General features: G+C 42.5%; 1 protein-coding gene across 1 annotated transcript in view; it reads left to right on the top strand.

Annotated features, from left to right (window-relative positions):
• Positions 1–11,412: 11,412 nt before the first annotated feature.
• The window catches only part of LOC308092913 (cadherin-2-like), an 82,762-nt gene continuing 66,425 nt past the window's right edge, over positions 11,413–27,749 (top strand). The window contains exons 1-2 of the mRNA XM_080439045.1: positions 11,413–11,680; positions 14,088–14,214. Coding sequence (XP_080295171.1) covers positions 11,624–11,680; positions 14,088–14,214 — 184 coding nt within the window. The 5' untranslated portion in view covers positions 11,413–11,623. The remainder of the gene's footprint in view (positions 11,681–14,087; positions 14,215–27,749) is intronic.

A 27,749-nucleotide genomic window follows, 5' to 3' on the forward strand; every position in this document is an offset into this window, starting at 1 on the left:
CTTTCATTGATCTTAAGGTTAAGCCTGATTTATACTTAGTTGCGCACTGGTGTGAAAATAGCAATAGCAAAGCTCACAATACGCCACGAGGCGACACATTGTGAGTTTGTTTTCGGTGTCCATCAAGACAGCATCTCTGTACAATATAGGCTACAGCAGCAGCTGCTCTTCATGTGCAAAAGTGTGATATTATGCATAATATATAATAATAAAAAAACATCCCCAGCAATAATTCTAGCGAAGAGATAGCAGAGTCTATTTCTGATTTAACAAATGGAAACAGCATCTAAGCATATAACCTGCTGACTATTCATGAGTGGTTGAGAATAGCTTGGCAGCATTATGCACCAGATTGTAATCCTGTTTATGTTGACAGCAGGAGGAAAAATAAGATACCAATACCCTAAGGCAAGTGTGTTAGAAAAAGGTACTGTGACAATTTCCACCAAGAAATATCTGATTTGGAAAAACAAAAACAAAAAACGGGAAAAACATGAACAAATAACGTTATTGAATAATAGGTGTCAAGCCTGAATATACCATCACTGAAGAAAGATCAGAAGCGTTGTGACTTTGGCAAGTGCCACAACACTAATAAAAGGAACTTTCCTTCTACCGGAGTGACCTGGTTGTCCTCCCATCACATTCCCATTGTGATTTTAATCCATTGAAATGGGCACCTTCTCGCTCTCTTTTAATCTTCCAAATTTACTGAAAGCAATCCAGTCCGTTGCCAATTTGTTTGGCCACAGAATGTTAGGACCATCCCTTCCAATTATTAAAACAATGTAACTTTAATCAGTCATACTTCCATGCAAGCAAGCGAATGGACGTGAAAACTATAAGCTATCCCAACTGAAACCCTTAAAACAACAGAAAAATGAAACGTTTATTGACGGAACTTCTAATCTCGTTAGCTTTATGATTAGAAGAGACCATTGCCTCATTCCCTGTGTTGCCCCCAAAACAAAGCTTTTGCTGGCTGCCATGATGACCTGGAACGCATCTGTGTCATTTTTTATTTCAGCTTAAAGGCATTATTTTACACTTTGGCTATTCAAAAATAGCAGATCTACAAGCTCATAGCGCGGCACAGCTACGAGCTTGTAGATCTGCTTTTTTTTTTTTATCTTGAAAATGTGTGCAAATCTTTGAATACATATATTTTTTAAAGCGAACATTTGTAACTCAAATCTTTGCTTCTGGGGGGTCCCTGGAACTAAATATTTTGAGATGGGGGTCTGCGGTCAAATACATATAATTTTGGGGGTCCTTGGCAATTATGAAAAAGTTTGAGAACCACTTATATAGAAACATACGCTTTTTAGAAAACTTTTGGGATTTAGAAGACATTATTTTGTAGAATCGGCTTCAGGTCTTAATGGGTTAATTTGTACTCCGTCGTACAACAGTGTCACGTGCTGAAAATAGATTGCTCATTTTCGGCGCACGTACGTCACCGTAAAACAACGCAACAACGTATAAATCAGGCTAACGAATGTGTGAGGCACAAGTGGGCGGACATTTTGGATCATCCCAGCAGCAGCAGCAGTCTTTATATAAATCCATCCCAGGGCAGGCAGGCTGATGGCCCGTTACTAAATCAGACAGACCGGGCTGTCAAGGCCTGACAGCTCGTCTCCTTGCAGATCAATAGTGATAAGGGGAAATAGATTTCAAGCCACAAATATCAAAGATAGGGAAGTTGGTGCTCAGGTTGCACAGAGCAAACATACACATGTATATTTGAATGCAGCAGAGGAAGTATTGCACGTATGGAGTGATGAAGATGACCTGGTTAACTTCATTTACACCTGTGAGAGCTACTGTAGAGAGGATCGGTGCAAACAAGTATAAACACAAGCGATGCATCACTTTTACAATGAAGGCCTCGCTGGGATGATGTATGGGTGTCATATGATCCTCACTGTGATTCTGTTTATAGGTTTCCCTTATTATGCATGCTTTGCACCGTGTTGTTGTCATTGCTTGTTATTGCAAATGTGGTTGTCCTTTGACTATACAGTACGGTATTTGACGTGTCTTTTGAATTTTTGTCTCCGCCAGGCAGAAGCTATCGGCCTGTCATAGCACCACCAGGAGGCCGATTTTTGCAAAACAAATGTTTTTCATATGACTCCTAGAGATTTTGACCAAACATCACGCAAATCGGTACACCAGGGGTAGGCAACCTGCTGCTCTAGAGCCGCATGTGGCTCTTGGGCCCTCTGCCGTGGCTCCCAGTTGCTTGGGCAAAGAAGTATGCAAACTTTAGGAATAAGAGGTTTTCTTTCAGTTTTTTTTCTGCTTTGAGAAATTAGCAAACAATTAAAAAAAAGTTATATTGAAACACCAGAAAAAGCACACAAAAAAAGCCGCTCGAGACAGATTTGTAATAATCTTTTGGGCCAAAAATGGCTCTTTTGATAATAAAGGTTGCCTACCCCTGCGGTACACATTATCTCTATAGTCATGTGTTCATGACAGTTCTGTCCGATTTCTCATATCCCATCCTGTTTGGCTATAAGATTGGCTTCGAAAGTTTGCAGGAGTGGTCAGTTTTGAACAAAATGCCTCAAATCAGAAACGCAGCGTCCGATTGCCGTCGGAGCATGTGAGCGGAGCGCGAGCAGAGCGAGGAGCGGAGCGACGCGACGCGATTTTGACGCGAGCGCGGAGCTGGTTTATAAAAAGGCTGGAGCGCTACTCAGAGCGAGGACCGCCTGCCGCTCCAAGCCGCCCCGGCGGGGGCCGCGCACCGAATGTTTGAGCATGCCCGGTCGCACGGACTCAGAGACACACAGACATCCAGCAGTGCACAGCGCACCGAGATTTCATTAGAATTTCTACTTTCTTTTTTTTTACTGTTGAGCGACCCGGTTTGAGCGGAGCATGGAGCGAGAGGTGCGCAAATCAACGTGAGCGACGGGGAGTCAACGTGAGCGAATAGCGAGCGTGAAACCAGCCCTCTAGAGCGCCGAGCGGCATTTCCACCCGCTCCGCTCACGTGTTCTGATTGCCTTGAAACTTTGCGCGCACATTCCCACTAGGCCAAGGAAGAAATGCCACCCTACATTTTTCTAATCGGCCTTATGGTGGCGCTATAACAGGTCGATTCACGCTTTTACCTATTACTGGACCGATCTGCGTGAAACTTTGCACCCTAGAGGCAAAGGAAAAACCCCTGGCCAACATTTTTCCCATTAGCCTTTTATAGCGCCACCATGAAGCTGTTTTTGTGTGTGTGTGTGTGTGTGTGTGTGTGTGTGTGCGTGTGCGTGTGCGTGTGCGTGTGCGTGCGTGTGTGTGTGTGTGACTTGCATTGAACCGAAGATCATGCAGGGTAAAGAGACTTTCTTGTCTCACTCAGAAACCTCAGAGTGCAACAGCAGAGCCATTTATTTCATTTTTCCCATTTGGTGTTGAAGGAGAGAGAAATAGAAACGTGTTCAAATGATTTCCACTTCTCATGTCCCTATCTGGAGCACAGAGTCATAATAATCTGTCTCGTGAACACTTTCAGACATAATGTACAGATTGAACTCTTCCAATACATTATTCACTTTTGAATAATAAAGACACATGCACACACATTTGAGCATAATTTTGGATAGGAAAATGAAGAAATAGGCAATGTTGTATATGCTGAATAACCCTGAGCACACAAATGGAGTGGTTTACTGGAAATAACTGCATCAAATGTGCAACGAGATAACAAGTGAGCAAACAAACAAATCACCAGTTTCTGTTGCTATCTGTGCTATTGAAAATCAATAGCCACACTTTTATTGCATCACTAAAGAACAGAAAATGACTTGATTCTTCCCTTGGTTTCTCCTGACTTCAACACACTGCACCTTAATCAGGCAATCAATCGCCATTAGTTATCCATGCCAAACCAACACTCAGCAGGCAGATGTGGCCGCCAGCTAAAACTACAACCCCTAAATTAGGCCAGACAATCAATTTGCAGGGCCTGCAACTCAGTGGAAGATGAGGGGGACTGTCACCCTGCACAGAAACATTTGTCCAGGCAAGGCGGTGGCACTGAGCTCCTCATGCTGACATGTCCTTTCACAAGAAATTAAAATGGAAATTCTTTGGTTGAAATTAGATATGTATGATGTTCTTGCCGGGAACAATGTGTTTCTTGGCTCTGCGTGCAGTGATCCATTAATCCCAGATGGTCCATCAAAACATGTCAGACCACAAATTCATAACTTACATGAAAAATCAGCCATTTAAAACATGTCTGTTGGAAACATGTGTTGGTTAAGCCTGGTACCGAAAACAAATATAGGGATATTGCGACAACAAAAAAAGAAAAACATTTGAAAGCCACAGACATGGCCCTGTAAGCAAGATCAGACATAAACACAACACACACGCACGTGCACGTGCACACACACACGCACACACACACACACACACACACACACACACACACACACACACACACACACACACACACACACACACACACACACACACACGCACACACGCACACACAAACTCTCTGTTTGGCTGTATTGTTCAACTGGCATAAAGGATTGAACGAGACGATTTGGCACGAGAGGCATATCTGTGGCCCTCAGAGATCCTTTATTGAATGCATAACAAAGAGGCTAGATTGAAATTGATAACTGCTTTGAAGACCAGGTTGCTCCTCTTCACTCACTAATTTGTTCTCGGGCAACCTTTGACACGTCTAGGAATTCCTTTAGGCTAACGATGTAATTAGTCGATGGGGGTCAACATGTGTTCCTAAAGAGAACATTTTCCTCCAGACAATTGAATTGCTCAGGGTAAACACCATTGTAAACCTCTGCAGCAGCATAGCTACTGTCATTTTACAAATTGTTATTGTACGCTTCCGTGTACCCAGCTCCAAAACGACCACACACCCCGACAACACTGCAAGCAGCAACACTGGGACCAAGCAATCAGTCTGCTCCAAATACAGCCAAACTGTATAGAGACAAGAAAAGGGAAAGGATATACAACTCCAGCCGGGAATGTTGCAATTATGTCATCACTATCCAGTCAGCAGCTACTGTTTGTATCGCTATATTCATGTGTTGGGTACCAGTGGTGTAAAGTAACGTTAAAGTACATTTACTCAATTACTGTACTTAAGTACAATTTTGAGGTATTTGTACTTTACTTGAGTATTTCCAGTTTCCAATACTTTTACTTCTACTCCACTACATCTCGGATCCAAATATTGTACTTTTACTCCACTACAATTATTTGAAAACTTTAGTTACTAGTTACTTTGTAGATTTTGATTATTATTACAAAACATACATTAACCACTTAAGCCCTATATACATTTCGGCCATTTGAAAATAGCCGATCTACAAGCTCACAACGCGTCGCGATGCGACGCGTTGTGAGCTTGTAGATCTGCTATTTTCAAAAGATTTTACTTTTACTTCTGGTACTTTAAGTACGTTTTGATACTATTACTTTTGTACTTTTAACCAAGTAAATTTTGAATTCCAGACTTTAACTTGTAACGGAGTATTTCTACATTGCAGTATTGATACTTTTACTTAAGTAAAACATTTGAGTACTTTTTCCACCACTGTTGGGTACTATATTTGTGTTCCTAAATACATTATTGTGGTATAATTGTTCACTTATTTATTGGGCAAAAAATGCATTGTGAAATGAGAGAAAGAGATTGACGTTAATAGTTGTGTGTCCCTGTTCGCTATATACTGTAAATGTTCCTGCATGTAACAGCAGGGGGTGTTTGGTTGTATTTAGGACAATAAAGAAGAAATCTGTCTCGACCAAAATTATTCAACCAAACGTACACCCTTGGTGTGCAGTGAGGGGTGCCCGCCCCTACCTAGGGCTCTCCCTAGGTGGCTGCCTATATGTCACCTTGCCAAGGACTGCCAGCCACCGTTAAGCATTATACGGAATTGACTAGGGGCGTTGAAGGAAAACGCCCCCCCCCCCCACCACGAAGACTTGCGTTGAATTCCCGGCAGCGTTGCTTCCTGCTTGGCTCTGGTCTACTACGAACACAACTGCCAGTGTTTTTTTGGCGTGTGTCCTTGTTGCTGCACTAGCGACTCCTACTGGTTGGTCGGCGCTCTGTTCAGCAGGGAGGGGAACAGGGGAAGATAGCATGAAAATACCATGTGTTACTCTCCCAGTGAAACTCCTCACCGCTGTCAGGTGAAAAGAAGTGGCTTGTGTCTCCACGTGTATCAGAGGAAACATGTGATAGTCTATAGTATACCCTCCCTATAGGCCAATAGTTGGGGTTAGCAGCAACAGGGACAGGTTCATGCAGAGGGAAATGGCAATGACGAAATTTGGAGAATTTTTTAAAGGTGTAAAAAAAAAAAATTAAGGAAAAAAAAGGCAGAATCGACTGAACTCTGCTAAGCTGGCATGTGTGAGTGTGTGTAGGGTCAAATCGCCTGTGATATTCCTGTAGCAGCACAAACTCGGTGTGAATAAGTGCCGCGGATGTGAAAGCGCTGCTGACCTAGTGCGTTTTTACTCCCCGGCAGCATCAAGGCCATGTCGTGCCGCAACGCCCAGCACAGCACTGCATCCATTTGTGCAGAGTAATAGGCGTGGAATCAAAGGGCCTCCCAGGCCACCAGACCTCGGACACCTGCACTTATGAGAGTCAACAGCAGTGTCAGCAGCATGGCCCACATGCATCATACAGCAGCTTCACAGATGACCACAGAAGAATGCTATTTTTTTCTATTTTCAATTTTCAACAAACTAATACATCACTGAGAAAGAAAATACTCTGAGACCTTGATCATGACTGGGCATTAAAAACACTGATTGAACCTTTAAACAACCTCAATTTGATATCAACAACAACAAACTCTGGTAACGCCGCCTGAGAGAAATACGCTGCACAGATAGTTCTCAGGGGCCTAGAATGGGTTTATGAAAAACGGAACATGATATTGTTTGATTGAATGCACTGAGTCATAATTGGATTCCCTCTAACACCCCCTCCCGTCCCTGCCAAGATGAGCCCTGATGAAAGATAACCGCTTCTATGTTAATCAGGGGAGGGGGGATTTCTTTTTTTTTTATCCCACTCTCAATTAGATTAGATTACATAAACTTAACAATTTGTTCTGAATATATGCTATGTGATATCAACAGGTCATTCAGTTTAATCTCTCGCACAGTATAGGCAGGGGTAAAGCCAGGACAAGAAAAGCTGTTCCGTCGATTTAAACCCCTTTTAACAATGATTTACAGAAATGCTGAATAATATTCATGTTACTCTGTTAGGAAAATGAAGCATTACAACTGGCATTTAATTAAATTGATTATATGACACGCCAAGATGCATGCGTGCGTCGAGAATAGTCTACCTGAAAGCTAGTTTGAAGAACCAAGTAATTCGTCTACACTACAGCAATAATTGTTGCACATCACTTGAAAGTAACTAACCACAAATTAACCCATTAAGACCGGGAACGCATCTGTGTGTCAATTTTAGATTTATTTGGCTATTCAAAAATAGCAGATATACAAGCTCACTATGAGCTTGTAGATCTGCTAATTTTGAAAAATCATGAAAATTCGTGGCAAAAATATATTTTTAAAGCGAACATTTGTCAAATATTTAGTTCCAGGAACCCCCAGAAGCAAAGATTTGAGTTACCAAAAAAAAAAGAAAAGAAATCTAATATTTGCAGAACTTTTCATGGTTTAAAAAAAATAGCAGATCTACAAGCTCGTAGCGCGGCACTCGGTGCCGCGCTACGAGCTTGTATATCTGCTATTTTTTAATAGTCCAAAGAAATCTAAAAATGACACACAGATGCGTGTTCCCGGTCTTAAAGAGTTAACAAACACTCTCAATCTATGATCATAAATGCAAATCAATGCGAAGATATGTGAAAATGGTAATTGCGTGTTACAGTGCAATTCCGTTAACTGTCACTGAGCACTTTCAACAACTGCTATCCAACCCACTCTCTTCCTGAGTATATGCTTAACCCCAAGTCCTATGTGACAGGCAGGGCCTGCTGTTTGTTGAGGATTACAGAATGCTTTCCGTGGTTGCTTTGGTTTGTTAGGAGGGAGAGAAGAACAGCATGGTTCTCATCACATACTCCCTTACCATTTCAAAACACCAATAACTTGGGAAAACACAAGATTGCCTTGGAGGGAGGAAGCAAACCAAAAGTCACCCCTTGTTTATTATTATTTGGAGGATAGGGACAGGGCATCTTTCTAGTTAGACCAAAGTGAAATATCTTCTGTGCCAGGGATGATTTCTTATTCCACAGAGCCATCTCCGGGTAGTTAATTATGTGTCAGGCTGCAAAACTGAGGTAATTTAACCTCCATCAGGATTCATCATATATGAGAAGATAATGTAAGGGAATTATTCATTGCAAGTTTTTAGGGGAACACGAAAAAATACTTTACTTACTGTAGGGACTCTAGGCTGAAGTAATGATGAAAGAACTGAATGCTAAATTCCATATTGAGCAGGGACATTTATGAAACATTGTATGTTTCACAAAATGTCTGTATAGTATACTTATTAGGGACAGACAGACAGACAGACAGACAGACAGACACAAAGACAGACACACAGACAGACACACAGACACACAGACACACAGACAGAGAGAGAGAGAGAGAGAGTGAGAGATGCCCTTTGTTCAGGATCTCAATCTCATCAACATATAATTAAGCCTTCCTTAATCAATAATCAATTGCCAATTAATAATCCTTAAGATCAAGGGTGTAAACAATTATCTGAAGGCAATGTGAACAAAGTTGGCCATCTAATGATCAATTGGACCTACTTCAATCTTTATCAAGGTGAGGGCGAGTGAAAGTGAGTGAGTAATCATGCACCTTATGTATACTGGTCTTTGTATATTTGATTTGACCGTGCCTTCCCGTTATCTGACTTGTTCTGTGATCCTTTCTTCTCTATTCTCTATTCCCCTAACGCTTCCTGTAACTGCAGTGTTGAGAGCTTGCACACACAGAAAAAAATGTTTTCATTGTTTTTATTTAACCCACTCTTTTACACCTGTAATCATGTGTTAATTCTGATTGACTTGAATGATTCCTTATACTGGAATCCATGACAAAACATCCCATTACAGGTCATTTACATTTCATGATTAAAGACAGCAATAACAAGATAAATATATAAAGGGAACAAATGGCTATTCAGGGCAAACACAAAGTGTAAACCATCAATAATCTATAGCATGGGTTTTCAACTGGTGGTCCGTGGACCACTGGTGGTCCATGAAGGTATTGCATGTGGTCCCTGACCATCCATTTAGTAATGTAGGAAAGTGAAGATTTGTATTATATTTTATTTTATCGACCACTAGTTGAGAAACATGATGTATGATGACTATGTATGATTACTTCGGATGTCAAGAACTTCCACAGAAATGGGAGTTAAGAATTTCAAGTTTTCAACATAAGGATAAGGATAAGGATAATTCCTTTTAACAGGTCGTTCATGAAAGTCCTTGCGGTCTTGTTTCCAATGAGAACCTGTGAGCAATTGGGGTTAAGAGTCTTGCTCAGGGACAATTTTCATATCATCGGCACATATGCTGGGATAGCCTGGAATCGAACCTGGGGCAACCAGGGCCAGCTGGTTCCCTAGGCGGGCTCACTAACCACTCAGCTATGGCCGCCCCATAATCATATCATCAACATAATCAGTTGAAAACTTGAAATTCTACTAGTTAACTAGTTCTTGACGTCCGAAGTAACTGACAACATTGATGCGTCATCATACATCATACTGTTTCTCAGCTAGTGGTCAATAAAATAAAATATAATACAAATCTTCACTTTCCTACATTACTAAATGCATGGTCAGGGATCACATGCAATACCTTCACGGACCACCAGTGGTCCACGGACCACCAGTTGAAAACCCATAATATAGGTAATTGGCAAGACGGCCAGTAGGGGTCAGTGAGGTGAGCTTTTAGCCCAGTGGCCTTTTAATTTTCTCTTCTCTTTTTTGTTGGTGTTGGATTGCATGGGAGTTCGCAGCAGCAGCAGCGTTGCCAGGTCTGCTTATTATAAGCGACTCTGGGCTTCTTTTTCTGTAAAGTTGCTTGTAAAAATTGGTGGTTTGTGGGTTGCGGTTTTTGTGGGCTTGTTTCTAAAGTGTAGTTGCTTATTTTGGGCTTGCTTCTTAATGTTGTTTAAACCAGTGGTTCTCAAACATTTTCATGTCAAGGACCCCACAAATTAATATGTATTTGTCTGCCAAACCAACCTTATGAAAATATTTTGTGCCAGAGACCCCTGTCCCCCATACAAGATTTTGTGGATTTGAAAATATTCCTAATTTTTCCCCAATATTTTTCTTTGAAAATAGTAGATCTACAAGCTCACAACGCTTCGCTACGCGACACGCTGTGAGCTTGTAGTTTGGCTATTTTCAAATAGCCCATGTATAATAGATTTAAAGTTGTACAATGCAGAATCACAAATAACGATTTTTAGCAACCTCTGCTGGTCACTACCGTCACTGCATACAATTTCCCTAGTCCTCGATTACCCAGAATTCCATTCGTTTTCACCGGAAGCCGGAAGCGTTTCAAAAAGCGATCTTTTAATTGTTTTATACTATCTACGGATCGTTTCTCTGAGCCAGTGGAGCATTAGTTACCATGAGCTGTGCTTTCTTTTTCTGTTCTTTTTCGATCTTCCAATCCTACATTATCTTAAAATCAGCGTGAGGTTCCTTTTTGTTAATAGCGCGGTAGTTCCTGGCCAAACAGGAAACCGTTGCGGTAGTTCCTGAGGACGTCGGCCACGACGTCATGACGTTGGCCAGGAACGTCATTTTCCCGGGAAAGTCCCCCCCGTACACGTTCAATAGAAAATATATAAATAAAAGGCTTCCGGGGGTGAAATTCACGGAGTGGGTGTTGTGAAACTTTTGCCACTCGCAAAAGATATACAATTTAACTTTAGTTTTGTTGAAAACGTTACCTAGTATTACTTTAAAAGTGCTCATGATGTGGCCTAAGTTGCTTCTCTTGGGCTTGTTCTCCAAGACCATTTTTAGTTTTTCGTATTTTGAAACTGTTTATAATGATTTTCTGCATAGTAGTGGAGCCTATATCTGCCTGTCACTATGAATTGAGTACAAAGGACCCCAATGGAAACAGGCCTATGGCTTTCTTGGGTTTTCTTTCAAATTCCTATTAGCTGACCTTGTATTGAACTGTACTTTCATGTGCTTTTTTTCCCCCTGCAAACTTCAAAATAAAGTATTCAATCAAAACCTGGCTGCTTGTTTCTCTCACCAACCTGGCAACAGTGGCACGCAGCAGCCCAGGCAGCAGCAGCAGCCTCAGTACCAGGCAGGCAGTGATCTCACAGAGCAAAGAGAGAGGGAGAGAGAGGAGAACGCCACAGTCTCAGTGGAGAGAGACAGACAGACAGTGGATCTAGAGGGGAGGCTGCTGCATGCTGCCCGCCGCTCACCGGAGCCTTCTTTTGTCGTAGAAGAACCACGACCACCACCAACCACGCTGAAGGGAAGCAGGCGGATATAACATAACGGACTCCAAAGGGGGATTTATATATTCAAACCCGTTTAGCCGTTGGCATGATGATGTCCATGTGCTTACACCTTCTGCTGCTAGCGGTCTCGGCAGGACTGCAGGTAAGGGATTGAATGCGTTTTTGTATGTATATACGGTGTTTGTTGCGGAGTTGGTTGAGTTGTTGCACCGACCCACCGGGTTCCAGTTTGAAGCGCTTGTTTTATATGTTGAGACGATGCTGTATAATACGATCCATCTGCCTTTCCTCCTTACTGTCTCTGTGTCCCCGGCCGTTTGCTAGCTGCTCTTTTCTAGTAGGAATCGGGACATTTAAAGCCCTCTAGTCTGTTTGGTTAGTTTCTAAGCGGGCATGCGGTGGACAACAGATACGGTTCATATCATGGACGATTTGGAAAACAAGTCTCTACGTTGATGGGATATCCGAATTAACATTTTGATTGATTCGTTTAACGGGTTGTTTTCGTACCCCCCCCCCCCCTCTGTAAACCACGGATTGCGTTGAGGTTTTGCTTTAATACTAAAGCTGTGGGGAAAATCTTCCCGAAAGTCCCGTTCAATTCAGTTGATCCTTTTTTTTATATCGTTATTATAGACCCGTTTAACACGAGTTCATGGAAGTGGACCGATATTATTTGTCGTTACTGTTTTTTTTTTTTAAATAACATAAATGTTATTGATTTATCAATGGCTTTGATGCTTCAGAAATGTTATGAGGTTTGACAAATAATATACGATCGTCTGCCATCAACAGCAAGTACTGGGTAATGTGGGCTGTTATTATAGCCTGAACTGGCAGACAAACGCCTTCCAATGTGTCCTAGTAGGTAGAATAGCCTACTAACATTTCCTACAAATGACCTTTATCTGGATACTTGATTTAATTTGTGCTGGTTTATTGCTTATTTAGAAGTCATAGCCTACATGGCCAGAACATTCTTGTCCCTTTTTTAAAGTTAATGTGGTACTTTAGAACAGTGGTTCTCAATCTGTGGGTCGGGACCCCCATGGGGGTCCCCACATGGTTGGGGGTCAGGGGGGGTCCCCAGATGACAGTAAAGTGCACAATTTAAGGACTTTAGGGTCTTTTTAATGCGAAAAAAATACCATTACTGCATCAAACATACTCAACAAAACTGGTCAATCATTGGCCAAATTGTCAAATATCATAAGAAAGAGGAAAATAGCTGATCTACTTGTAGATTAGCTATTTTCACAATATTTATCTGTGGAACCGAGTCAAACTTCATGTCAATGCCTCAACTCCTACATTCCCAAGTGGTTGTCAGGGGGGTGGGGGGGGTCACCAGTTCAAATATGATCATTTTGGGTGGTTCACGTCCTGAAAAGCTCGAGAACCACTGCTCTAGAACGGGCTATCATTTAAAAAAAAGAGAAACCTTAAAAAACATCAAAGACATTGTAATTAGGCTAAAGTTGTAAATCTAACGTTTCCTCAGCACACACAGGTTAACAAAAGTGTGTAGATTGTGGATTGGGTTGGTTGAAAGGCTAACTGCTCCTCCCCCTTCCCCAGCATCCCCCATTTAAATTCCACTGATTAGAATGACAAGTGGCACGGATACCCACAATGCTCTTTTTCACTGGGACATTCTTTTGAGGTTTTGCAACTGAAGAAAATAGGATTAGCCCTCTGTGGGTTAATGCCCACCCTATATGCTTGAGGAGATTTGTGCACATGCCTGTACACATTGGGTTATTTTCACACAAACACCTATCTGGGTTTAGCCTAAATTATAGCTGGAATTCTCCCACATTTCTGTCTTGTCTTTGCATTATTTTAAAGTCTCACGATGTATTTTGAAATGTATATTTAGTGTTCCTTGATTTCCTCCCACACAGTATGTCCTGATTTATTTCATTTCCCTGAAAACTGACGTTCACTTCCAAAGCCACTGTTTGCTTGATTCTTCTGTTCTACGAACGCTAGATGAAAGGGCACCACTTGCCTTTTACTGGTAACAGCCCTAACCTTGCAGTTCCTTGAATGATCATCAGGAAGGCAGGGTCATTATGCTCGGTTATTCAGAGTTTGACACACACACACACACACGCACACAATATTATCATTATGCTCGGTTATTCAGAGTTAGACAGACACACACACAATACTTTATTCCAACAGCGGTCGGTTGTAAGCGTTGGGTTTTACTGTTCCCCTGTTAATGCACTTCAAAGTGTTGTGTTTTCTAGAGTAGTGTGTGTAGTGATCAGAAGACATGGCTGGGAGTCATGGATATGACCGAAGCCCAGGCCAGGGCCCCTCTAGAGTATAAACGGAGCTTGTTCTTGCCTAGCCATGCTTTTTGGCTAATGCTTAACCCCTTTGGCCTCATTATCCTAATTGCGGTCCCCCCTAAAACAACAACAGATGCTTTTGTACAACTTCGGGGACTTCAGAACATGACTGAGAGTTTTTTTTTTCAAGAAGGAATCCAAGTACATATCGAGAGAGTTGATTTATGACTCATTCATGTCTTCCCCCAGATCGCAGCAGAGGGCACTGACACCGACCCCCAGCATAAATGCCAAGATCCACAATTCTCTCACTTTGAATACAATGAGGCGCTAACAAATGAGAGAGACGTAGAGATGGGACAGTGGCTTTTCAAAGGTAAGGAGTAAAATTGTTTGTTGTGTGCTGTGCCTTTGCTACTACGTGTATGTGTGTGTGTGTGTGTGTGTGCGCATTTTGAAATGCATACATGTGCAGTTGTGCAGGCACTGGTATATGTGCTTATGTGGGTTTAACATTGAGTGGAGACCAGTGTTGCCAGATTCTGTGAGAGAGACAAGCAACCAGGTCTAGGAAAACCAGCCCAAAAGAAGCGACTATGGGCCACATGAGCACTTTAACATATACATCAGCTATTTGAAAATAGCAGATCTACAAGCTTACAACGCGTCGCGATGCGACGCGTTGTGAGCTTGTAGATCTGCTATTTTCAAATAAAATCTGGCGGGGAAATTATAATAAGCAGATCTGGCAACCTTGGTGGAGACTCACATCAAGGCTCTGGCATCGGTTTGGGATGGTATAATGTGGTCTTAGGCTACAAGTTATGTAGATGTGCTTGTAAACCAACTAAAATATTGATCAATCTTCTTTTGCACTCACAAAGAAAAACAAACTAGTACTCCGTGAGCAAACATTTCAGCAGATTGTTACAAATGGAAATGGTAGCTTTAATATTGTGTTTTGTTTTCCTAATATGGCTATGTACGACAGCTTGTACATTTTCCTCTGGTTTGGGGAACAACCACGGTGGTTTTAGTATATGACTAAAGACCACAATTCACCCACAGAACATTTCCAACCTATCTTTAAAAGTGTTTGTGTTTGTGCAATAGCGTGGGATTTGATGCCTTTTTTTGTTTCTCCAACCCATATCCTCTTGGCAAACAAGAAAAACGGAAAATAATGGTTTTTGTAATAAGCCATTACATAGCAGAAAGCATGACCAATATTGCCTCTTTACTGTTTAATATCGCCATGCAGCAGCTACCTTGAAACATTGCTGAGCTATACCGAGTACGGATGGCAATAAAAGTGGAATATATCACCTGTGTGCCATTAGAGAGGTTAGATCCTTGAGGTCATTTGGGCCAGAAAACATTCTTGCGTGTGTTGGATTTCACAGTGTGGGCCTAAAACTCACAGGCAGCTGTTGGTTGGTGTGAGTCAGTAGAGATGGAGGGGGGAGATAGACATGCCTACGAACGTAGGAATACGAAAGTGAAGGGAGAAAGACAGACGGCTCTCCCTTTTGTCTCCTTCACTGTTGTCCTACCTTTGTGGGGTTTAGATGGGGGGGAGCGGAGAGCTTTCACTTGGAACTTACCTGCTGCACAAGCTTCCATTTGATCCTTTGGGTGATGGATTTCCCTCTCTGTTGGCTTGTGGATGAGCCGTGACCGGGGGTAATCAGGTTCCCCATTGTTTGCCCCCACCCACCTCCCACACCACCATCTCCTTCAGCCTCTCCTCTCCCCTTTTCTTTTACCCTTCCCCTCCCCCAGTGGGCTGTTTGAACGCTCCATGGAGAGGAGTTCCTTGACGGAGCAGCTCCCCTGCATCATTGTAATGCAGGGGAGGGAGCTCAGGCTACGTGGGACGATGTGAATGAAACTCCATTGACTAATGCAAGGCTCCTGTGGCATGTTTTTGAAAGACAAAGCCCCCACAGTGTGCAGAGGAGGCCTTAAGCCCCCACATTGTTCACAATTTGCTTTCACCGATGCTGATGTGGAATATTGTTTCTGACCAGCAGGTCAGGTTTTTTTTTAAGGGTGCTCCGACAGCCACATGAGGTGAAGCAGGGCTAAATACCACCATGCTTTACTATAAGGACGACTACATGCATTTCATTATCTCTCTTAATTGCACCCAGAGGCCTTTAAATAATGAATGAATGGGGCCTGAGTGAATCTTGGGGAGTCATTCTAGTCTTTAAGTCCTCATTCCGATGCTATGCCCTTGCTTGGTAAAAAAAATTACCATGCCAGCTCATTTCAATATACATCCTTTTTTCTGTCCTAATTTTAGAGCTGGATTATTTTGAGCAACTGCCATCTTTCTGTATGCATAAATTGCTTATATGAGAACGGATATGTGTGTATAATATGTATGTGTGTAATACTACCAGGACAGAGTATTAGGTGACAGAAATGTGACTCCATTGCTCTTGCTTGTGTTGACCTGTTGACCCCAGATACAGTATGCATGAGAGGATGTGGGGGGGTTGGGGCGATTAAATATCGCTCACATAATTGAAGGCTTGTCTCATGATTAGCAGAATACACACATCCTTAAGATCTTTTAAAACCTGGAGGAACTAAGAGGCATTCAGATGCAAACGGTCAGAATTGAGTGTTCTAACTTGAGCACATCCTGTGTATTTGGTGATGACAATGCAGTTAAAATAAATTGTTATTTTAATTTTTGAGATTGAATAAAATAATTTGGTGACTCAAGAGATTAACTGTTGTTCGATCCAGGTGGATATGGAATTTGTACGATTAGCAGAGCCGCCAGGGAGGACAATTTGTGTTTAAACTATTAGGAGATCTCCTCTACAGTCCAGTGATATTTTTCTTTGGTTGTTTTGTGGCTGAAACACCATGTGAGGCGTTGGCGGGTTCCCACCGCCTACTCTCTGGGGCCCCATATGACCTTGCCTCAAAGATTAGGATATTTACTCAGGCTTGATACAAGAGTGGGAAGGAGTGACCAAACATGGCCACTCATGTGCCCATACTCTCACACGTCACACACATGCCAAGAACATGAATAGACGGGCTTAAACGTTATAATGCAGTATTTCCCCCCGTCGTTGTTTAGTTACTGGATACGTTGAGTCATTCTATTAAACCGTCTTTAGTTGCAGGTGAAGTGCGCAAAGTAGCAGTCTTGTTCCTATAACCGCTAATGGGATTCTGTTAGCTTTAGAGGGCTGCCTGACACACATTGTGATATTTTTTAGACGAGGCCTTTAAAAGGCCCGGCTTGTAAAGTGAGCCGGTCTGACTCTGAGAATTATTCAGCAGAGGCTTCCCCCCTCCAAAACTGGGTTAATGAAAAGCCCAAAAGCCTAATTGGACTTAATACACTCTTATGCTGCTATTCTGCCCCATCCCAACCCCCAATTCATCTATCCTACTTTCTATTTCTTGTGTGTGTGTGTGTGTGTGTGTGTGTGTGTGTGTGTGTGTGTGTGTGTGTGTGTGTGTGTGTGTGTGTGTGTGTGTGTGTGTGTGTGTGTGTGTGTGTGTGTGTGTGTGTGTGTGTGTGTGTGTGTGTGTGTGTGTGTGTGTGTGTGTGTGTGATTAAGCATGCTCTGGTGGTGAGAGGGAACTAATTCATACTTCTACGTTTGTGTGCTTTTTACTATCAGCATGTTAAGAATATCCTGAGATCTGGCTCAGTGGTTGAAGTTCAGACTTGGTTGGGGAGTTGTAGTGAGCTCATTCATTGTATATATTAAGAACAAAATTGAGTTAAAGTACAAAAGTATTGCCATCAAAATATATTTACAGTACCTATGTAAAAGTACTCCAACTGTATGAGTACTCAAACTGTATGAGTACTCAAATTGTACTCACAACGAAAAATAGCAGAATCTACAATCTACTAAATAGTATAAAATAGGGCTTAAAGCTGTCCTTTAGTCCTCACAAATGCGTCCCTTTTTTTTTTTACTCGGCCTGTGTCTCATAGGAGGGCTGTGGACACTTCAGAAACCCCGCCTACTAGTGACATCATCGTTAGGCAGGTTTTTTTATTTGTATTTTATTTTGATTTGTAGTAACGTGAGAACAATGGCTTCCATTATAGCACGCCAGCTTTCAAAATTGTACTTAAGTAAATGTACCTTGTTTACTTTTCCACCACAACAAGCATTACTGAGAAAGTGACTCACTGGCCTTCCACGACTTCACTTTATTTGCCTCATCACTTACGGGTGTAAAAAAAAGTTTGATTATGTTCCGTACAAGCTATCCATAATTTGCAGTTACATACATATATAAGAATAGGGGAAAAACTAGATCAAAACAATATCAACAAATATAAACATAAGGCATGTACGCAGAAAAATAAAGGTTGAGTAGTAAGTACTTCACGCTAATAAAACTCTGGAAATGATGTTTTTATATCAACTTTTCATTAAGCTATCATTATGTATAATTACCTGTTAAAACATTCTGTGAACTGAATCCCACAGTTATTTTTGGACTAAGTCCATATATAAATGTTGTTGTTCTGGGTCTCTGCACTCTGTCATGGCTGTGATGGCCCCTGGTACAGCTGGGGCCACTCTCAGATTTGTCGGAAAAGGCCCCAGTGTTTGGTCAAACGTGACCCTGCTTGACCCCCTCCTGTAAATTGGGCCAAGTGCTCGGCAACGGACTCGACCTTAAAAAAAAAAAAAACTACTCGAGGTTGGTGTTTTTTTTTGCCGTGCTCTGGCTGAATGGAAGACCAGCCAAGGAGGTCCTGACCCTCACCGGGGAGGCCCCCAGATGCACAGCACCTCTCGGCACATGTTGTCCTGACCTACAGAGTTGAACATCTATCACTGGGACAGGCAGTGCCAGGCCAAGCATTAAACCTGAGGTGAACAGGCCGCGAACGCAACCGAGAAGTTGTGTTGCTGCCTGTTCTTTGTCCGAGAGTGATGAATGCTAGCCTGCCCCAACCCTCCTGATTTCGTGTATAAAGGGGCGGGTGTAAAGAGCCGGCGAGAGACTGCGGCTGATCCCATTGGTTCACCGATCTGTCCGTCAACCCCCGCCCCGTTAACACAACATTACGAGCGACGCCCACTGCACTCTGGTTGGTTGGGAAGTGAAACACTTCCTCATACCCAGTACGGGCTATGGTTGGGCCAGGCTTTTATTTTTTAGCAAAACTAAACAATAAAAGCCTGGAGATCGAGGCTAGATGAATGCTAACAAGTACGGTAGTTTTATTGTATGCTGTACAAAAGGATAAGGGACTGTAAAAATTCTGCCTGTTTTGAATGCTGCTGGAATTGTACCGATTTTTTTCTTAAGGAAAAAAAGATCCAGTAAGGTTTTCGTTTCTCTCCAAAAAATGCAATAGTAGCACATGATCGATAACTTCAAAACACTTTCTGTTTTGTTCATTCAGTAGGCTTGTTGTAGCCTCCAGTCACAGACAAAAGTGTGCTCCAAACCTGCTGTTATGTCTGTGTTCGAGGCATATAAGGTAAAATGACTGATGTCTGTGGCTAAATAATTCAGTAAAGTCAGTCATGACATTTGTTATGTTCAAATCCCTGTTCAAGGGGAGATCTGAAAAGTCATGCAGTCAGACATGGAGTACACAAAGCAGCAGGAGACACAAGAGAAGCCCTTACCTTTTTTTTCATTATGGTGGATGCTGCGTCTTTCCCATATTCTCATCTCTTTTTTATGGTCGGGGAACATCAAGCACTACCACACCGCACTTCACCATTTGATAGGGCCCTAAATCCCCCTCTTCCTCGTTTTTTTAAGCCGAGGCAGCACTTCCACCGTAAGCTTGTTTGCCAGACCAGTCCATTGCTCTCCTTCTCATTCCACTCAGTTTTTTTTCTCTCCCCTGTTTTTTCTTTTCTTTTTTTTTCTGGAAGCATGGAAGCGGATCAATAAATCCACGGTCTTTCGTTTGGACTGATCAATACGTTGTAATGAATGCTGCGCTCCAATTCCCAGCTAAAGCATCGCTGGCGGGGTTTGGGAGGAATCTGCTTTTATTCTTTATTGTTATGAAACTCCAATAAATTTTCAGGCGCCCATCACTGTTGGTTTTTCCTGGGCATGCTACGCTACGGCCTAGATAGCATCCACACATATTGTGCTGGCTAATTGGATCCAGGTAGCATATGGCTTAAAATCTAGGCTACACCTTTGATGCAATTTTCCTACTAGACTAAAATGGAAGTAGCATCAGTCTAGTATTCAGTGGAAAGGGCCATGACAGTCACACATCACCGTCTGTGGCTCCATTGCAGTCCTGTAAGGCATGTATCATGACCCGTGAAATAATAATGTTGTTAGCATATAAGCAAGTCCACCCGTCTGTGACTAATTTGCGCGTGTGTGTGTGTGGTGGCGGTGAGTGCTTTTAGGGCTCTACTGGGTGGTGTGACAGGAGAGGACATATTTTATTTATGTCTGACCTTTGCCGGCACCTTCTTATCGGAACAGGTAGTCTGCATATCCTCTCTTCACATTTGTGGAGGCAGACAGGGACTCGTGAAATGCCTAAAAGCAGATAAAGTATTTTGTCGCGGGCTAACATACATTGCCTGGCTGGCTTCTTCTCAGCACCTCTGCTCGTATCGTTCATATCAGCCTCAAGCCATGCCCCCTGCTATTGGCGGCTGGGAGTGTGTGACACTGACATTGGCCAGTAGTTAAGGTGTCTCTTTTTTTTTTGTTCCTGCAAGTGTGTGTGTGTGGGTGTTTGTCCTTGGCATATAATTAGCCTGTTCAACCCATACACAGCTCTCAGTGGAAGGTGGGGGCTCCTCCAGACAGAGTATAGGCTTCCGGAAGCCCCCGCTGTTTGTTGATAAGGACTAGACTAAGCTATGTGTTCCCAGACCTTTGCTGTCAGCGCATGCATGACGTGACATTCAAATGGACAACCGGTGTTAATTTGGCTCTTCGGTTAAATGTAGATGAGCTTTCTGTCTCTTCACACTTCACCTTTTTTTTTTCTCCACCGTATCTCCATAGATCGGTCCCCGGCGCTACTGCTCATTATAAGTTGGTACCGTTTCTGTCTACTCGGCTCAGTGTCTCTGAAGGCGAGACTGTGGATATAGCTTCAAAATGCACCTGCCGCCCATGATGTCATCATCAGTGGGTTCAGCATGCTAAAATTGGCTGTTGCACCAATTAAAAAAACCTTTAAAGAACATTTTTAACTCAAATCTTTGCTTCTGGGGCTCGGCGGCCAAATACATGTAATTTTTGAGGTCCTTGACAAGAAAAAGTTTGAGGAACCACTGATATAGTAGGCTTAGGATTTAGAAGACATTTTGTAGAATCAGAACCTCAGGGCCTTTTTATGGGTTAAGTGGTTAAGGTTGGTGTATAACTGTGTGCAAATGAAAATGTCATATTAGCGAGTGCATTCTATTCCACAGGGAATAGATGTGGAGTTGAAGAGCAGCCCCCCCTAACAGCACCGCACCGTCACCCAGTCATATGAAGGTTATGAGCTTTTTTGAGGTTATTTGGCTCTAGAACACACCTGGGCCCCTATAGCCGGCCCTTGAAGCGGTATTGCTTAGGTTTTTGACATGGATGTGTGTCGCTTCAATCTCAAAGACTGTCAAACAGGAAAAGATAAATTTCCTTTCTCTAAAACAATCCCTTCCAGGAAGTACTCAGTCATGACATGACGGAGGGCTGGAATGATTCCTGGCGATTTGTGGTCCGGGTGGACCTGACTCTTTAGTTTAGACGTGTGAGTTTTATTAGAACATAAGACATCTAGAAACTGCATAACATGACCCCACTAGCTAATGAGGTCATGTAATAATAGCGGTATTGACCTGGCTTTCCGCATAATACGCCTGCATATAAATAGCTAGTATTATTTCTTGCCATTAAAACAGTGTGAGAAGAAATGCTAGCTTGCATGTGGGACTCCAGTGTTGAGAGATCAACACTGGAGTCATATATATATCTTTGCTTAATATGTGCTTTTTTTTTTACTAAAGCACATATTCTGTGCTTCTTTTGGCGGTTTTGGCAGAATGAACAGCTCCACGTCTGCTAGATCTACAATGAAAGCACTGCTTTAAAGTGTTGCTCCGGCAGTTTTATGCACTGAGCAATATGCCGACCTCCCTTTAAAACATGCCTGCCTCCCATTTGTTCTTTCTCTCTCTCTCTGCTGTGCTTGTTTTTCCCTCATTATACTAAGCCCGCTAAGGGTGTGGAGAGCACGGGCCTTTTCCATTGAGTCCCTTTCTAAAACTGTTGCTGGGGAGGAAGGGGGTCCACAAGAATTCCCCACTATACTTCTCTCTCTGGGTTGATCTTTAATTCTTGCTGGAATGCATGAATTCTTATATTCTTCTAGTCTTGTTGGTGTTGGACTTGGGTCGGACTCTCTTGCTGTGTTTGATTCTGTTGCCTTGCCGTTGTCACGTAGCTGACTGTGAACAAGAGACTCTCACAGCCGCTGCGACAATAAAAGATAGTGAGTGTTTCCGTTTTTTTAGAAAGAAATGAAGTCTCAAATGATAATGTGGAGCAAAAAACGCTTCCGTGAGACTGAACTAGCTTCAGGTTTAGTCTTATTTGTTTATTATAGGCCTGTCCCCGACTAAGGATTTGTTTAGTCGAATCTAATTGGCGACTAATTGCCAATAGTCGACTGGCAGTCGACTAATATATATATTTTTTTAGGGCCAAAATACATTTTATTTCAAAGGGCCAAGTCTACACAGTTTGTTTTGTGTCTCCAGCAGAGTTTCTAGTGTCTCTATCTCTCTCTGGAAGAGGTTGCACATGAACTCTGCAGCTGCACTGAGGCGCTCCAACACAAACAATACCAATACAAAGACGAGGAATAAGAAGAAAAAGTGGTGTGGTTGCAGGTGTAGACTTGGCCAAAAAAAAAAATATATATATATATATATATACTTTTTTTCGACTAGATTCGACTAAGAGACACGCAGTCGACTCGGACCCCCCGCGACTAACCAGTCGACTAGTCGACTTAGTCGAGGTCAGGCCTAGTTTTTTATTATACTTTTTTTTGTCATGTAACGCGCAGTGTTTAAAAACCTCATGCTGGGCTCAAGAAGAGGTTACAAGAATTGGCTGAACTATTATTCCTCTGCCGACCAAAGTGAAATTTGAGGCAGGGCTACATTAATTGACCCAGATACTGTAACCATGTTCACAAAGACCAATATCCTGGCTGAGAAGAGACGGGCTGCCTCCTGCGGGCCACGCCAAACTATTGTGTTCCAGCCAGGCTTCTATTTCATCACAACAGCGGTTCCCGGGGAGGATCCAACCTCTGATGTCTCTCACTAGGTCGGGTCTTGTGTGACATCCCTCATGCACACATGCACCCTCCTTTCATCCGTACCTCTGTCCTACAGCTATCACCCCCTCCCCATCACACACACACACACAGACACGCGCTCGCGCGCACACACAGTGGTGGAAAAAGTACTCAAATGTTTTACTTGAGTAAAAGTATCAATACTGCGATGTAGAAGTACTCTGTTACAAGTAAAAGTCCGGAATTCAACATTAATTTACTTGGAGTAAAAGCACAAAAGTATTGGCATCAAAATGTACTTAAAGTACCAAAAGTAAAAGTACTAAAATGTTTGAAAATAGCAGATCTATAAGCTGACAATGCGTCGCGATGCGACACGTTGTGAGCTTGTAGATCGGCTATTTTCAAATAGCCTAGGCATAAAATAGGTCCAAAGGGGTTAATGTATGTTTTATAATGTAATAATTTATATCTGCGAAGTATCTAGTAACTAAAGTTTTCAAATAATTGTAATGGAGTAAATTAAAAGTACAATTTTTATTTTTTTATTTTATTATTTGCCAGTAAAAGTATAGACAATTGGGAATACTCCAGTAAAGTAAAAGTACCTCAAAATTGTACTTAAGTACAGTACTTGAGTAAATGTACTTAGTTACTTTACACCACTGCACGCGCGCACACACACACACACACACACACACACACACACACACACACACACACACACACACACACACACACACACACACACACACACACACACACACACACACACACACACACACACACACACACACACACACACACACACACACACACACACACACACACACCCCTGAAGATGTATGAGCTCACAGTCCTCTGATTGATTTGGCTTAATTGAGAAACGCATTCCATGGGACCGTAGTGACACATTCATTCCTGACTCGTATGTGTCAAAACAAACAGCCCAGCGTGTTTCTTTGTGATGACCTCTGCTGTGTGAGTTCGGTCAAGATGAGTGTGACGTTCAGGTTATTGCTGGTTGGTAATAATTTTTGATCGATGGCTATTTTATTTTTCTATTTCACCACCGCATTTAATTGTCTGTTTGCCTGAGCCTGGGGGAGAGACACGGGATAGTAAAACGGACTACTGACCATCCATTAGTCACGGGTCATATCGCCCAGGCACCTGCAAGGGATGGGTATTGATATTTGGTCAAAATCGTTATCTTGATTTTTTTTACTCATTTGATCAAGTAGTTGAATCTTGATGAGGAACATTGACTCCCATCTCCTACCCAAACTGTTTGCTCATCAGATGAGTGTGTGAGGCTATCTGTATTTTCGTGTCCGGCTTTGAGCGATCGAACTGGTACTGGCCCCTTTGCTGACTCGTGTGCCTGCCATGGCACGGTGGTGGAAAAAGTACTCAAAGGTTTTACTTAAGTAAAAGTATCAAGACTGCAATGTAGAAGTACTCTGTTACAAGTAAAAGTCCGGAATTCAAAATTGACTTGAGTAAAAGTACAAAAGTATTGGTATCAAAATGTACTTAAAGTACCAAAAGTAAAAGTACTAAAATGTTTGAAAATAGCAGATCTACAAGCTCACAACGCGTCGCGATGCGACACATTGTGAGCTTGTAGATTGGGTATTTTCAAATAGCCTATGTATGAAATAGGGTTAAAGTGGTTAATGTATGTTTCATTATATCATAATTTATATCTGAAAAGTAACTAGTAACTAAAGTTTTCAAATAAATGTAGTGGAATAAAAGTACAATATTTGCCTCCGAGATGAAGTGGAGTAAAAGTATTGGAAATTGGAAATACTCAAGTAAAGTACAAATACCTCAAAATTGTACTTAAGTAAATGTACTTAGTTACCACCACTGCTGCCATGGCACTGTGGTGGTGGGTGGTGGTACTGTATGATTGACCCCGTACCGATTTGTAGTTACTATTTCAGCTGAACACTGCAGGGGTTGAATGCAGCATATCGTACTGTTCGGCCTGTGCATTGTCTGGGTTTATCTCTCTCTCTCTGTCGATATTTACAGAGGCATTAAAGACTGTGCAGCATGTCGCCACTTTATTTCCTGTAAGGATCGCAGGCTCAGCATGGGGGACCGGGCTGAAGAGAGGTTGTAGGGGTACTGGAGGGTGTAACTACTGCACGAAGCTGAAGGTCTGCTCACTACGCCATGCATATCGGGTCTGCTATTGCAACCTAAGCACATTAAATGCACCAGGGAGATGCCTTGATAGGAAAGTGCAGTACAAAGCTCAGCTGGCAATTTATTTGATTTGAATCAGCTTGATTCCGTGGTGGATAATACAGTACATTAAGGTGGTAATGCTGTTTTCATGTGAGTTTTGTGAACATAAGGAACCCGAGGTGCTTTTCCAGTGTGAGTGAGTGGAGTTTACCAAACAAGGGGAATGAACTTGAGTTAATATCTTGTTTCGGTAAACTGAAAGACATGTCAAAGCACATCTCATGAACAGAACACACCATTATGCACCTTCTCTGTGAGCTCATGCAGCAACAGACTAACTGGTTTTCGCAGGTGCTTTCGCAGCATGCCACCCCGGCCCCGCCTCAGTCAGTCCCCTCAGTCTATGTAGTCCACCAGAGAGCCATACGCTCAATCTTGTATAGATTCTGTGTCAAGCCTTTCACTCTCACACTAAGTGTTCTAAGCACTGTGACCTTTGTAGAAGATAAGCTTCCATTCGGCCGACTTGAAGAGTTTGGAATAACGGCCTCACCCATTAATTTATGGCATTGCTAACCATATGAGGGCTACGAGCCAAGGTTATTGACCTTTCACGCCTGTCAGTAGTGATAGAGGGAGTCGGGCCCTGGAGGAAAATGAATTGGCCTTATTAAGGCACCGGGGGCATTGAATCAAACCGAGGTGCAACTCTATCTTACAATTTTCCCTTTCAGAGGGAATTTAAATCATTACTCTTTTTACACTATTTGACCAATTGTCTTCTGCCAAAGTATAGGAAACGGAGAGCCCACGCACAGTCACACTGAAGAGTCACACTGGATCAGAGTGCCTCCCTTTGATATGCGCTGCGTTCTGTGAGAGAGATCAGACTGAAACGCGTGAACTGATTGAAGGATTAACACTCGCGGCACAAACATATTACGGCGGCTCATCTTGAACCGAGGTCATCATTATCAGATGCAGATGAAGCCCCCCGCGGTTTTCTAAATCGGTGATCAAGGCTTCCACGCTGTAGGGATTTGCACTGCTTGGTGTGGCTTTATTTCAATCAGACAATCTTTTATCTTCTCTTGGTTCTTTATTATTATTATTATTATTTATTTGCTGGTTGATTGTTTAAACATATGTTGTGGCTGTGGAAGACAAACGGAGAAGAGTTGAGCCAGGCCAGAACATTTTGAATTAATGGAAGTATGTGAGGAATGTTGTGTGTGTGGACTTGGGAGGAGCAGCTCAGAGCCATGCATGGGGCAGAGGAGATGGACCACATGTTCTCTCTCTCTCTGCCTCGTCCTCCCTGAACACCCCCCGCCGGTCTGAAAAGCCTAGTGGGAGGCAAGAGAGGCATGCATTTATATTGGATCAGCATGCCGTTGTGATCCTATTTTTCCAGCCTCGGTCGGTACTTGTGTTTATACTCACACTTTGTCCCTTGTGGGGGGTTCAACTAAAACCATTTTTATTGACTTTGGAAGAAGCTTATCAGGGTGCAATACATTGTTAAGGTATTTGTACATAAGACCGCCACCACATCCCAGTGGAAATAAGAAGTAGTAAAGAAAAGAAGAAAAAACGTTGAATTGACGGTGCTTGCAACCATATCTCTGTTTGTTATTAGAAGCTGTCCCTGGTGAGGTCCAGCTGAAAGGACATTTTTTAATAATAATGCACAACGAAGCTTATTAGGCCCTGGGTTTGCTCAGTGATTCATACATATACTTCACATATTACATGTAGGCTTAGCTTGTATGCTGATTTGTGGAGAGAGCAGTGAACGGAGAAGAAGCACTGTGATGCTGGCTCAGCCGTCCTCTCCGAGGTATTCATTTAGATTCGCTTGTTGAATTTTTCAAGTGTTTGTTTATATGCTGCCAGATTGCCAAGGGATTAGGTAAAAGGACACAAATGTATCAGGGTGTTTATGTGTGTGATCAAGGGTGCGTAAATGTGAGTGTACTGTACTAATGCAACACATACGTGTGTGTGTGTGTGTGTGTGTGTGTGTGTGTGTGTGTGTGTGTGTGTGTGTGTGTGTGTGTGTCTGGGGGGTGGGGTGAGGGGTTCTGTGGTGGGCCTGAGCTTGAACTTTTTCTATCTGTGTAGCCGCGAGGGACAGCATACGCCTTAACTCGACACAGTTCTTCTGTACATACTACAAGCTGGTGTCCGCAGGCGTGCACACATTCCACACGTGTGCACAACAAATCAAAAATCTTTCTCGTAGATAGTACCTCTTCTGCTTGCGTGCGCTTTCATCTCTTCCAACTGTCAGGGCAATTTCCCTCCAAGAACTGAAGCACATTTGGTTGTCTTTACTCTTTATGGTCTTTTAATGATGAGTTATACCTGCTGTCGGTGATGGAGCTCTTCACTCAAGCAGTATAGGT

Source organism: Gymnoscopelus braueri (assembly GCF_963280865.1).
Source record: "Gymnoscopelus braueri genome assembly, chromosome: 10".
Lineage (NCBI taxonomy): Eukaryota > Metazoa > Chordata > Actinopteri > Myctophiformes > Myctophidae > Gymnoscopelus > Gymnoscopelus braueri.